The sequence below is a fragment of the Phragmites australis genome, chromosome 11, assembly GCF_958298935.1.
Source record: "Phragmites australis chromosome 11, lpPhrAust1.1, whole genome shotgun sequence".
Lineage (NCBI taxonomy): Eukaryota > Viridiplantae > Streptophyta > Magnoliopsida > Poales > Poaceae > Phragmites > Phragmites australis.
Window position 1 is genome coordinate 27049802 of NC_084931.1, and position 14582 is coordinate 27064383.

The window sequence follows — 14582 nt, forward strand, 5'->3', positions numbered from 1 at the left end:
AATTTCATGATTCCTAAAATTTATCTTTTTTTCCTTATTTTACAAATCATATTTTTGTCTGAAATTTTTGGAGAGCTAGATGATAACATCATCTACACCACCAAATTAGTTCAGAACTTTTTATGACTATTTCGATAGTGTTTTGAATTTTGAGAGCATTAGAATGTAATACATGAGTCTAGATTTGCATTTTTTTCAAAACGAACACATATTTTTATAATTTTTTATTTAAAAAAAATATAAATAAAAAAATTCCTGGCTGGTTAATCTCTGGGCCTCTGTTGATCAATGAGCTTGCGCAGGCCCAAAACGATTCCGATGCAACCCTGCTTTTTTTGCCGCAGGAGACGAAGCGAGGCATGCCATCGAAGCCTCTGCCCGAAACCCGTCCAAAGGCGCACAGAGCCCGACAATCCAAGTCCGCATGGTACATGTGTTGACGTCACTGCTTTGCTATTTCAGTTCTCCACTCCCCTGCAAGCCAACTTCGTAAGATCATCTCCAACGGTTTCCCTTCAGGGACCAAAATCCCTTCACGACGGGATTTTCGTTCCCTTCAGCGCTCCAACGGTTTTCCTTCACGGTTTCCGTCACGACGGGATTCCCAGGGTCATTCCCTTCAGGACGGGATTCTCTCTCTTTTCTCTTCGCGATTCCCCTCGAGAGGAAGCTGTTGGAGATGAGAGGAAATAAAGGGAATAAGAACGGGGAAGAGAATCGGGAAGGGAACGAAATAAAGGGAATATGGTTGGAGATGGTATAAGAACCAACCCTATCCGACTTCGTTTTATGGCTTCAGGAAAGTCAGCACCATTTCTTTCTTGGGAAACAAGATCCGTGGAGAGCCCGGAGTGGTGGCCCGCAATGAGCCAACCAGTCAGTACCTTTCAGATCACAAGTTTGTCTTCCTCTTATGGCACAAACACGACCGAGCCGACGTCCCGTGCGCTCAGAAACGATACTCGAACACAGCAACTTCGTACCCTTCCTTGCAGAGCATCAACGATTCGAATCGAATTCCAGCCTATTTTGGTTTGAAGTGCGTTGCTCCGCCAACATTTGGGATCGATCTCCCCATTCCTGCTGAGCACCAAGCGATGGTAATTGCCCATCGCAGCTTATCCCAGTCCAAGTGAACTCATCGGTGGAAACCACGCAACGGCATCCCAAAAATCACCCAATCCCGTGAGCGCCGTCTCGCTCCCACCCCCACTTCCCCTCGCCGCCGCGGCGATCCCTCCTGCTCACAGCACAGGACAGCACAACAGAACAGACCGAGCGACGCAGAAAAGAAATATCTCAGAACGCATCTCTACTCGACGCGATCCCACGTCCGCGCGCGGATCCCGTCGGCCCGGCCCCTCGCCCCTCCCATGCGCACGGCGCCACCGCGACCGCCGCAGACGACATGAGCTTCGCCTCCCTCGCCCGCGCCCTCGGCCGGTCCACCCGCTACTCCCGCTCGCGCCAGGCAAGTCTCCCCTCCCCGGCCCTATCCTCTCGCACGCAACCGCCTCGTCCCGGTGGGGGGCAAAGGTCTGACCTTCGCCATTCATTCTAGGGTTTCCAGCTCGGGGGGCTCCGGCCGCCGCCCGCGCCGCCGCTCCACGGCGTGGATGGCGGCGGGCTTGGATTCGTCCGCGGATATCTGACAGCAGCATCTGCGGCGCTGGGTAGGCCGGCCGCGGGCAAGGCTGTGGATTGGAGATACCTCCTCGCGAGCCCGCAGTTCCGGCGGCTCTTGTCCGACGGGTCCAAGAAGAGTACGTCCATCTTTTCTTTTGGTGCGATTTTTCATTGGGTTGGATGGCACCGGTGCTAAAAGTTTGCACTTTTCTGGTTTTAGATTATGAGAATTACTATCCGAAGGGTAAGAAGGAGGTGCCGAAAGGAGATGGGAGTAACAAGTCCGAATCGAAGCGTAAGTTGCTGTGTCTTCCTTGTGCTTTTCTGTTTTGTGTAGATGAGGATAGCCATGTTATGGATGTAGGGGTATAGTTCGGAAATATCGTAGCTTTTGATACACTTGTACCAAAGGGACTTGGTGAATGTATTGGACCAACAAGATGGACAACTTGACATGCGATTTGTGCAAGTGCTTTGATGAATTGATGTACCAATTAGAAAATAGCTTGTACAGTAAAACTGGATAATGGATTATGCACACTAAGCTCAAGTTGTAGTTTTATAACGTGAGAGCGCTGACTACTTCACTTCTGATGGAATTGCGATTTTGTGGCGTGCAGAGGAATCCAACACAGATGAACAGTGGAATTTTCAGGAGAATGCTATGAAACAACTGCAGAATTTCCTTGCACCTCTATTGATTCTTGGCTTGATGCTCTCATCCATGTCTTCTAGCACAGCAGACCAGAAGGAGGTGATTTTAGTTGTTCCCTACTCTGTTAACTCCTGTCCAAATAATTCTGCAGGTTATTGTTATTTTCCCTTTGCCCCTTTCTTTATGGCTATACAGATTAATTAAATGGTCAGCCGTGTTCAGTTGCTTTGTTCAAAACTTGCATATTTGGTCTGTCATGAAAACGTCAGGAAAAATGGAGGGAAAAGACTATTGCCACCATAAGGACTTTAAAAGGCTACACTGCCACCTGCAGTCAAATTCGTAACATTTGTTAGTTAGCTTTTCATAATAGATACAAGCAGTGCCAAACAGTAGATCCATACCTCTAACCATGAGATTTTATCATGGGCCTGAGAAATTGCAGCAGAAACATCTGCACTTTCTCCTTAGATGGTTTGACCTGATTCCTACATCAGACAACAGATAGCATATCATGATCAATGTACAAAGATTAAGTTTATATAGATGAGTGAGAACTGAACTCATAGCGGTAGTACGCTATTGCAGAATAGTCTTTGTGCAATTTCTTGGCCCAACAAGACGTTTTTTCTCTTACTGTTTTTTATTTGTGTTGACATATCTATCTTACTATCCGGTGCTGGAAAATTGTTGGTTCGTTACCATGTGTGCTGCACTTGTAGTTTTCTTTTGTTGCCTTTGAATAGGAATGCAATCTTGGGAACTATTTGGTTTTGAGTAACTGATTATTTTTTCAGACTACGGTTTCATAATTAACATATTTGTTTGCCTATTTAGTGTATGGATAGCACATATTCTATAGTTTAATGGTCCATTACAAGATCTTGTGCTTCAAACATCTGCAGATAAGCTTCCAAGAATTCAAGAATAAGTTATTAGAACCTGGTTTAGTTGATCGCGTTGTTGTTTCAAATAAATCAGTGGCAAAGGTCTACGTCAGGAGTTCACCACAGCCAAACAGCCAAGGCCAAAATAGTGATACCTACATTTCCACCAGTGATATTCCAGGAAGGCCTGCTCCCAGCAGATACAAGTATTACTTCAATATTGGTAGTGTTGATTCCTTTGAAGAGAAGCTAGAGGAAGCCCAGGAAGCTTTGGGGATAGATCCACATGATTATGTCCCAGTAACTTATGTTGCTGAAGTAAATTGGTTCCAAGAAGTGATGAGATTTGCCCCAACAGCGTTTCTTGTTGGACTGATATATTTTATGGGGAAAAGGATGCAGAGTGGTTTCAATATTGGAGGTGGTCCTGGGAAGGGAAGAGGTGGTATTTTCAACATTGGAAAAGCTACAGTGTTAAAGATGGACAAAAATTCCAAAAATAAGGTCAGTTCCTTCATTTCTTGTGTCACTCTTTTTACTATTCCACTTGGTGCTATTTTGAAGGTGACAATAAAATTCAACCTGATTCTTTTACAAGCACAGGAAAATCCTCGAGCTCCAATATCTCCGATTGTTTAGTTTTGCAGTAGCTCGATTTACCTTTTTTAAGAAGTAATGCAAGCTACGTGAATTCTTGGGTGTGTCTTTTCAATAACACCTGTTTTTCTGTTGGTCCAGGTGTTTTTTAAGGATGTAGCTGGTTGTGATGAAGCTAAACAGGAAATAATGGAGTTTGTGCATTTTCTTAAAAATCCGAAGAAGTACGAAGAGTTGGGAGCCAAAATACCCAAAGGTGCTCTGCTTGTAGGTCCTCCTGGAACAGGGAAGACTTTGCTTGCCAAAGCTACAGCAGGAGAGTCTGGTGTGCCCTTTTTGTCTATTTCTGGTTCAGATTTCATGGAAATGTTTGTTGGTGTTGGACCATCCAGGGTGCGGAACTTATTCCAAGAAGCTCGGCAGTGTGCACCTAGTATTGTATTTATTGATGAGATCGACGCAATTGGTCGTGCGAGAGGACGTGGAGGTTTTTCGGGCGCAAATGATGAACGTGAGAGTACTTTGAACCAGCTGCTTGTAGAGATGGATGGATTTGGTACAACTTCTGGTGTTGTTGTTCTTGCTGGGACAAATAGACCTGACATCCTGGATAAGGCATTGCTAAGGCCAGGAAGGTTTGATCGCCAGATAACAATTGACAAGCCAGATATAAAGGGTCGTGATCAAATATTCCGCATATATCTTAAAAAGCTTAAGCTGGACAATGAACCGTCATTTTATTCACAAAGGCTAGCTGCTTTGACACCTGGGTTTGCTGGAGCTGACATTGCCAATGTTTGTAATGAAGCTGCTTTAATAGCTGCAAGACATGAGGAAACTCAGATTACAATGCAGCATTTTGAGTCTGCGATCGATAGGATCATTGGTGGTTTGGAGAAGAAAAATAAGGTAATATGACTGCCAGTTTTATAATCATCTACTCCTGTGAACTTATAGATGCAAACCTACAAAACTGATTTGTGTTTGATCTGTTTCAATATCTAATCCCAGTAGTACGATTTGGATCCCAATTAAGTGACTTGGCAGCCTTATTTTATGTGTAAAATATTTTTTTCTCTACGAGTAGTATTTTTGTTCCTTATTCTGGCATCTGAGCATGTTAATCCTTTTGCAGGTCATTAGCAAACTGGAGCGTCGTACTGTTGCTTACCATGAATCTGGACATGCTGTTGTTGGATGGTTCTTGGAGCATGCAGAGCCTCTTTTAAAAGTTACCATTGTTCCTCGTGGAACAGCTGCTTTAGGCTTTGCACAGTACGTCCCAAATGAAAATCTTTTGATGACAAAAGAGCAGCTTTTTGATATGACATGCATGACCTTAGGTGGCCGAGCTGCAGAGGAGGTACCTTTTTTATGTCTCCTTTTGGCTGTTGTTTTATGTTAAATAGCCAGGATTCATGGATATTTCTCCCAAATTTCTGTGTTTTAGACGCTAACAATTTCAGGCCAATGAATGGGTTTGAATAAAATGAATCAGTTGTTATTTTTAACTTGCTACATTGCACAAGAACATTAATTATTGTCTGCTAGGTTGACATTTCACCAATTAAATTATGATGGTATAGTGAATATGATCAATGCTGTCACATTTTGGTAGAAAATTCTGGTTTATTTGGTTAATCAAGATACCACACCATATGAGACTCTTGATCGCATTCGAAGGGAACAAGAAAGACAATAGTATTTTCCCATCATCTGCCCTGCTCGTGTGACATCTACGATCCTTAACTTGTACATGCATCATTATATTTATTCAAATTGGTTGCTTTGCACCAATTTTGATGCTTCTTCTAAATGTAGATATATAAATATATATATTCTAATTTTGTTACTGCAAAACATGCCAAAACATGCAAAAATGATCAATTCCCTGTGTTATGCCAATCCTTATGTTGTGTTATCCATTTATTTTGTGGATCTCTGTCAAATCTTTCACAATATTACCACCGGTAGTTCTTTGTAAACATATTAATTGAAAGGTTCTAATTGTGCTTTGTTTCAGGTTTTGATTGGAAAAATCTCAACAGGTGCGCAGAATGACCTGGAGAAAGTTACCAAAATGACATATGCACAGGTTGCCGTATATGGTTTCAGCGAGAAGGTTGGGCTTCTATCCTTCCCTCAGAGGGATGATGGCTTTGAAATGACCAAACCTTACAGCAACCAGACAGCATCCATTATCGATGAAGAGGTCAGGGAATGGGTTGGCAAGGCCTATAAGAAAACAGTTGAACTGATAACGGAGCACAAGGTGCAAGTAGCCCAAATTGCAGAATTGCTGCTTGAGAAGGAAGTCCTCCACCAGGACGATCTGACTAGGGTACTAGGAGAACGCCCATTCAAGGCAGCAGAGCCAACCAACTACGACCTCTTTAAGCAGGGGTTCCAGGATGAAGATGATAAGAGCCAAGAGCCAGCAAAGAATGCCGAATTGCCTGGTGATGATGCATCCCCCTCACTTGGCGAGGTTGTACCCACGTAGTTTTCCACAAAGTTGCAGCTGTACATTGCACGCTCATTCGGTAGATTCTTGTTTGTTGTTGCAGCATAAGAAACTGTATAAATTAGCGCCCTCGTCTAATTATGTCATTTGTGGAAATGCATTTGGATCCCCACAGGTGGCGCCCCCTGTTGAACAAATATATGAGCCAGTCAAGGTTAATGCTTGATCTTGTCATGGCTTCACCAAACGTTCTGAATCTTGTATTCTTTTTTTTTTTAATGAAAGATTCCGTCGACTGACGAGATGGCGCAAAAAGAGTTTGTCCCATCTGACATGCTACATCGAGTCAAACGAGGAATGACTCGGATAAGTTCTTTCCAGAAAGCTTGCCATTTTTAGCTGGAAGTGAAATGACTTGCATTTTCACGAATGATGTGTCGGGGAGCTGTGTAGTGTGTACTCATATGATGCCTGTAATAGAATCTGTGGAAACGAATGAAATGTTATGGCCTTTTGATCAGGGAACCTGTGTGGTTTACTTTGTTCGACAGAGTGTTCTAATCGTAGACAAGCACGAGCATAGTGGACAACGTTAATGCAGGTTTGCAGTATGATATTTGATAAGTTGGGAGGATAATGAAATGGATCAGACTCAACAAGGGTAAAATCTTGCAAAATTTGGCTGTGATATTCACATATCCAGGACAAGCCCTACAATGCCTGACATTTTTTCAGCATCTAATGGAACGAGATAAAGGAGAAAAAAAATGAAGATATACGGTAGTATCACAGCTATCAGCTATGGAGAAAGAAGATACAAAAAAATGTACATTTGGCTTAGGGTACCCTTTGGCTTATGGTAAGCACTATGCAGCCATGGTAAAATGCTACAAGGCTTGAGGTCGCCCGGCGGGCCAGCCGTCCAGTTGAGGACCGTCTGCCCGGTCTTCAAGAAGACTCCGTCGCCGTGCGGGAGCTTGCGCTCGAGCCCGTTCAGTATCTGGTGACTGGAACGCGTCTCCCGGCTGCGCAGGCTGCGGGAACAGCACGGCCCGCTTCATCGCCGGGCTCGCGAGGAGCCGCTGCTTCCTCAGCACCACCTCTGCCGGTATGGACGTCAGCATGGTGTCCATCCTGACGATCAGGAGCAAGATGATGATCTGGAGGATGATGACCTTCAGGAGTAAGATGATGCTGATACTTCTATTTGACGGAATACTTAGCTAGTTTGGCTTTTATCTGCGCAATCTTAGAGATCTGGCTATTAGGGGTTATCTTTTGCTGTTAGTATAGAATGTTCGTAGGGGTGTCTATAATGGTCTGTTATGTCTTTGGTACTGTTTGGTGTCCGGTTTTATCCTGTCTTAGTACTTCTGTCTATGAACTTCTGGATTCTGTATTGTTGGTTCCGTTACTCGGTTAATGGAAATGGGAAATTCCTGCGTTAAAAAAAAAGGATGTTGTCCAGCCTCCGAACGTCCTCCTCGGCGACGAACACGCAGATGTCCTCCCAGGGGATGGCGTCCGCGAAGGGCAGGACGATGTCGTCCGCGATGATCACCGGGATGCAGCCGAACACCACGGCCTCCACCAGCCGGGGGCTCCATGAAGCCCAGCCCATCGGGCAGAGGCAGAACACCGCCCATTACATGTCCTTGTAGTACGGCGCCGGGTGGTCGGTCGAGACGTCGAAGAGCGGGTTGCTCTTGAAGTTCTCCCAGACGGACGCGCGAGCACCTCTACAAGAGCAAGGCACGGTACGCACGCTCAATCATCAGGGATCGGTGCTGCTTGTAGGAAGACACGGCAGGTGTTCGATGCATTTTCACCTCGTGTAGTAGCCACCCTCGGGATCATTGCTGGTGTCATAGAACAGGCCGCGAAAGTACACGAAGATGGACCGAGGGGTGCCCGGAGGGACAAGGTGAGCTTGCATTCTCCACGGCGGCACGTACGGCGGGATGGTGATTGAGCTGTCCTTGAGGAGCTGCTACTCAAACTACAAAACATTCAACTGAATGGGGCAGAAAATGAGGTGGAATGGGTCCTTGACAAATCAAGGAGGTTCACGCCTAAATTCTTATACAGGTTCCTGACCTTCGAATGGGTCATCTGCAGAGGGGCTAAGATAATTTGGGCGACTAAATTATCCCTTAGGATCAAGATTTTTTTTGTGGCAGATGCTCCACAACAAACTACCAGTGACCTCCTCTCTTAAGAAAAAGGGTTGGAAAGAGAGCAAATCTTGCTGCCTGTGTGATAGAACAGAGGATATCGACCATGTCTTCTTTGGCTGCGCTCTCGCATAGAGTGTGCTAAGAGATTCCTTTGGTTGGAATGGCTTCCCCGCCTTGGTGTCTGATTTATAGGCAAGTTGGCTTTCCAGGCTGTTTAACATCACTCAAAATCTAGGGATTTTCCTCTTTGCAGGTGTGGCTTGGGCGCTACAGAGGACGAGGAACCTTATGGCGATCGAGAAGAAGTTCCCTAAAAAGCCAGATGAAGTTCTGATCTTAACTGTATCATTCGTGTAGAAAATGGAGTATCCTTCTTCATGATGACGATAAAATCTTGGCGGACAGCTCCTCAGCCCAACTTCAGAGGTGGGTGTGTGACTTCAATCCAACTCCCGGACCCGTTTCTGATGTGGGTGAAATCTAACTAGTGCAGTCGGATCGGATTGTAATAGGCTAGTTTTTTTCCTTCTGATCCTATACTGCTCGTTGCCTCGTTGGTATCCCTAGCTTCTCTGCTTCACTTTGCGTTCGTCTCCGTTTCGCTGTATACTCTTTTATAGGCTTTCAATACAAGCCTAGCATTATTCTCCTTAAAAAAAAAAAAGCCATGCAATGTATTATTGTGACTTGGTCTATCTGATAAGATGCAGTAGTAACCTCTGAACCCATGATGTATGATTACAGGATCTGAAATGGAAGAGAGAGCAAGCATCTCAGCCAAGCGACCGAGTTGGTTCAGGCATCCTTCTCTGCATGCGGAGGAGACTTGGAAGAGGAAAAGATTGCCGGACTTCACAGGAAATGAGTACCTGCTAACGATATCGCACACGAATCATCTCATGATAGATGATATCAAGACAGAAATTTTTTGTTCTGAATCAGGGCAAGGCTGTCGTGGTCTCGTGGATCATCAGCTGGCTTTGCCACCTTCCTCCAGGTCACGTCTCCGTCTCTCAAGGCCTTTTGATTTGCTTGTGCATGCAATCCCTTCACATGTAAGAATGGGGGTAGGAAGCCAAGCTAGATAGCTAGAAAAGTTGTGTGATCGGCATGGCAGACTTGGAGTGGATGCACTCGCGGTCACTTGTCACTCAAAGTAAGGATTCAACCACTGTTGATTTAACAGATTATTTAGGGGTTGGTGGAGCCCTAGAGGCCCAAAAAAAACTGGTAAAATGTCTGTCAAAGTGTCAACTGGTTAATAAAATAAATGTTTTCAAGTTAAAATTAAACAAAAATTAGGCCATGATTCGAAACTGAAACGTGAGCTTCGGTTGATTATATAAATATATCTAGATCATTTTTCTTTTAGATATAGGGTCTTTGACCCTACCTTCGTCGGAGGCACTGCGGGAGCCAAGATTCGAGCCTGCTGGCCGGCTCCTCCCTGAGCTTTACCAACTGCACCGCAAGCAGTTCCCTATTTAGATCATGTCATGATCTCTCCAACCAAATTTCGTTTGAACTTTAGTCACCATTTCCAAGAATTTTCTAGGTGGGACGCACTACAGATATATCTATCCTCCCCATATAGTTATCGAAAAATTGCATATTCCAGCGGAGAAGATGAGAGAATTGTGCGTGTCAACTAAGACATGAACGCATACAAAGTCTTAAACTAAACAATATAAACAGTAGACACAGGACCGACCTTGGGATCGAGTGGGGCGGCCGCCCCAAGCTCCCAAAATCCATACATATACATATATATATATATACACATATATATATATACACATATATATATACACATATATATATATATATACACACATATATATATATATATATATAATCTCGCTTCGAACCACCAAAATATCTGACCGGGCTAAGTAGACACACGCCTAGGTTGACTTTAGACGCACTCCAAAGCTACAGAGAGTGCTTGCACGGACCACCTTTTCCAAACAAAAAAAAAGGTGCTTGCAAGGGCCGGCCTCTCTCGGTTTAGCAGCAGCTAAAAGGCAGCTGAGACCGACGTTGATGCGACCGTCGAGAGCTCACCAATCGGTGGATCGAGCAGCCGAACAGCACGCGAAAGCTACTGAACGAAACAAAAGACCAAGTGGAATCGTGAAGCATGGAGCACGCCAGAATTGCCAAACGGAACCATGCATGGCCGGATCACCTACGTGCCTTGGTCCTTGGTCGCCTCACCTGTCGAGACTCGAGAGTGCAACCTATGCAAGCACCTCGATCTCCAATGTATATATAGCCACCCCCCGTGCGTCTCTAGCATCATCGCATCAGTAGCGGAGTGCTTCATTAACTTGTCAAAGGAGAGAGAGCTCGAGGAGAGTGTAGCAAGGAAAAAAGAAGAGCAATGGCGTTCTCCACTCCTCTCGCTAGCGGCGCGCCTCTCGTCGTCGTCGCGGCGGTGATCCTGCTCGCCGCCGCCATGGAAGCTGAGGCCGACACGAGGCACTACCAGTTCGATGTAAGCTTACTGCATGCATGCATCCGTACGTTGTCTCGATGCAAGTGAATTCTGACCATATCGACAACTAACTGATGTCGTTATGATGCAATTATTTTCAGGTGCAAATGACGAGCGTGACGCGGCTGTGCAGCACCAAGAGCATCGTGACGGTGAACGGGCAGTACCCGGGGCCGACGCTGTTCGCGAGGGAGGGCGACCACGTCGAGGTCAAGGTGGTGAACCACTCCCCCTACAACATGAGCATCCACTGGCACGGCGTGCGGCAGCTGTTCAGCGGGTGGGCGGACGGGCCGTCGTACATCACGCAGTGCCCTATCCAGCCGGGGCAGAGCTACGTGTACCGATTCCAGATCATCGGGCAGCGCGGCACGCTGTGGTGGCACGCGCACATCTCCTGGCTCCGCGCCACCGTGCACGGCCCCATCGTCATCCTGCCCCCGGCCGGCGTGCCGTACCCGTTCCCGACGCCGTACGAGGAGGTGCCCGTCATGTTCGGCGAATGGTGGAGGAACGACACCGAGGCGGTGATCGCGCAGGCGCTGCAGACCGGCGGCGGCCCCAACATCTCCGACGCGTACACCATTAACGGACTCCCTGGCCCTCTCTACAACTGCTCGGCTCAAGGTTAATGATCAGTTTGTTACTACTACTTTGAAAGCGTTGTCCGTGTGTGCAACGTTTTGTGGTGAGCTTAATGTTCTGTCACTGAGCTGCTAGTTGGTGTGCATGCAGACACGTTCAAGCTGAAGGTGAAGCCTGGGAAGACGTACATGCTCCGGCTCATCAACGCTGCACTCAACGACGAGCTCTTCTTCTCCATCGCCAATCACACGCTCACCGTCGTCGACGTCGACGCGGTCTACATCAAGCCCTTCACCGTCGACACCCTCGTCATCGCGCCGGGGCAGACCAGCAACGTGCTCCTCGCCACCAAGCCATCGTACCCCGGCGCGACCTACTACATGGAGGCGCGGCCGTACACCAACACGCAGGGCACCTTCGACAACACCACCGTCGCCGGCGTCCTCGAGTACGAGGACCCCTGCCCCTCCGGCTCCTCCTCTTCCGCCAAGAATCTCCCGGTCTTCGCGCCGACCCTGCCGCAGATCAACGACACAAACTTCGTGTCCAACTACACCGCGAAGCTCCGCAGCCTCGCGAGCGCCGAGTACCCGGCCGCCGTGCCGCAGCAGGTGGACCACCGCTTCTTCTTCACCGTCGGTCTCGGGACGCACCCCTGCGCTGTCAACGGGACGTGCCAGGGCCCCAACGGGTCCCGGTTCGCGGCGTCCATCAACAACGTCTCCTTCGTGCTCCCCACGACGGCGCTGCTGCAGTCCCACTTCACCGGCAAGTCCAGGGGCGTCTACGCTTCCAACTTCCCGGCCTTCCCGCTGATGCCGTTCAACTACACCGGCACGCCGCCGAACAACACGAACGTGATGAACGGGACCAAGGTGGTGGTGCTTCCGTTCGGCACCAACGTGGAGCTGGTGATGCAGGACACGAGCATCCTCGGCGCCGAGAGCCACCCGCTGCACCTGCACGGCTTCAACTTCTACGTGGTCGGCCAAGGGTTCGGCAACTTCGACCCGGCCAACGACCCGGCCAAGTTCAACCTCGTCGACCCCGTCGAGCGCAACACCGCCGGCGTGCCTGCCGGCGGCTGGGTCGTCATCCGCTTCCGTGCCGACAACCCAGGTCCGTGTTAGCTAAGATTCCCCAGCGATTCCATGCACGTTCTTTTCCTAAGCTCATTCTATCTTTGGGCACGTGTGTGCAGGTGTGTGGTTCATGCATTGTCACCTGGAGGTGCACATGAGCTGGGGTCTGAAAATGGCATGGCTGGTGCTGGACGGCAGCCGACCTGACCAGAAGCTCCCTCCACCACCGTTGGATCTGCCAAAATGCTAGGCATAAGAGAGTCGCAACAACGGCCAAGATCGATTGCTTCGCTTCATATTCATAGTTGTCCATCGCATCGTTTGCTGCTTCGTTTCCTCTATATCGGTGGTCGCCGTTTTGGTATTCTACACGTCGCGATTGTTTCGTATAGTGGTCTGTGCTTTTTTGAATCAATTGATTTCCCAGGGACTGATCGTGTTTCTCAGCCACCTAATCTAGCTGTGTTTGTGTGGAGTTCATAATTTCATCGGCATTGTGAGAGGTTTGCGTCGGCAGAGCTTCCCTCTTACGAGTGCTTCTTGTAGCTCAAAGGCCTGATTTTGTATCTTGTATGTATAGCGCAATGTATGATTGCGCTTGTTGGGGTAATAAAATGTATATGTGATTGATTTCTGTCAAAGAAAGTGTTGTCTTGATCAATTTTCCTTACACAACTAGTACCAACTGTTTCTATTTACATTTTCCGTGATGCACTTTTTTAAGGGAGTGTTTCTCCACGTCAATGGACTGAAAACTTCCAGTCTTATTCCGTTGGATGATCCAATGATCAGTTCACTTTGTTCCCAGCGAGGCTGCGACTGAAAATCTCTCTCTCTCTCTCTCTCTCTCTCTCTCTCTCTCTCTCTCTCTCTCTAACAGCGCTGGCCTTCTTCCCCCCTGCCGCGTGCCGCCTCGCCTCTCATGTCTCTCAGGCAGCTCTTGCCACCGGATCTGTCACCACCAAATTAATATTCTGTTTTCGTCACCACTGCCAGCCGCCCACAAATAGTTTCCTCGCCCACGGCTCCGATAGCGCCGCCGCGACCTGGCCGCACCACCATGCACCACTGCTAGGCCTTTCGCTTCCCCTACATCCCTGTAAACCCAGTGCACCAGTGAACCCCAGGCCCTAATCTCCCTAATTCGCAGGGACGCACCATTTAAGATGCTTTTTTGTGTGAGAATAGTTGCCCCTCTTTTTTATGTTCTGAGAATGTTTTCTTGCAGCCTGCTCTTTCGCTCACCCTAGTTTTAGGGCTCTATCGAACTCTTTTGCTATTTAATATAATAAGCAGCTTTCCTGCCTATGTTTTAAAAAAACCACACCACGCTGGGTTTTATATTCAAATCATGACTTTGGAAAATATGTGCTATTACGATTCCTATTCTACTTGGACGAGAACTCCACCGGTGAACTTGTGGAGGCCATATGAGAATAGGGAGAGCTGCTATTTCATTGCATGGACAATGGAGGAAGCTGATTATAAAACAAGAGTATTACGATCAGAGCAACAAAAGAGGAGATTTAAAGAGTACATGAAAGCTACAAGAACATTCCCAAATTAATTAGTACAGTATACCAGTCGTCTACTCACTATATGTACACATACATAGCAAAATCAAACGCTGTCCATCCCATGATCGGTTCAAGCATCGTTTTCGTCGTTGGGAGGAAGGGAAGGGGCCGGTCGGGGGGTCACGAATCCACGACGACCTGGCACGCAGGTAACCAAACAATTGAACAACTGTACCCGTCTGCACTTGCACACACGAGCCTTTCGTTCCACTTACTCGCGTGCACCCATGAGAAGCCACTCCATGCATGCGTGTGATGCCTCGCACTGCATGTAGCTGCTAGTTCAGTGCGACACAAGCGATTTCAGCATAAGAAACGGCCGGCCAGCCTCGTTGCGTTCGACGGCGACATTTTACTCACTACAGCTCGATCTGTAGCCTTCGTTGCTCCTTAGCCACGCGCGCTCGCTCGATCTCTAAGCAGGGTGATTGATCG

General features: G+C 47.5%; 2 protein-coding genes and 1 pseudogene across 2 annotated transcripts; 2 read left to right on the plus strand and 1 right to left on the minus strand.

Moving 5' to 3' along the window:
- The first annotated feature begins 943 nt into the window (after positions 1 to 943).
- LOC133884443 (ATP-dependent zinc metalloprotease FTSH 8, mitochondrial) lies at positions 944 to 6476 on the plus strand. Its single transcript, XM_062323861.1, has 8 exons — positions 944 to 1471; positions 1562 to 1763; positions 1847 to 1921; positions 2247 to 2380; positions 3187 to 3672; positions 3907 to 4674; positions 4901 to 5128; positions 5789 to 6476. The coding sequence occupies exons 1-8, from the start codon at positions 1409 to 1411 to the stop codon at positions 6266 to 6268; spliced, it is 2436 nt and encodes an 811-aa protein (XP_062179845.1). The 5' UTR covers positions 944 to 1408; the 3' UTR covers positions 6269 to 6476.
- Positions 6477 to 6943: 467 nt separating this feature from the next.
- Positions 6944 to 8341, minus strand: LOC133884104 (probable glucuronosyltransferase Os01g0926700; annotated as a pseudogene).
- A 2353-nt stretch (positions 8342 to 10694) lies between these two features.
- On the plus strand, positions 10695 to 13199 carry LOC133884444 (laccase-12). The gene is made up of 4 exons (XM_062323862.1): positions 10695 to 10903; positions 11005 to 11530; positions 11639 to 12607; positions 12690 to 13199. Exons 1-4 carry the CDS (start codon positions 10790 to 10792, stop codon positions 12818 to 12820), a joined length of 1740 nt encoding a protein of 579 aa, XP_062179846.1. The 5' UTR covers positions 10695 to 10789; the 3' UTR covers positions 12821 to 13199.
- Positions 13200 to 14582: the final 1383 nt, after the last annotated feature.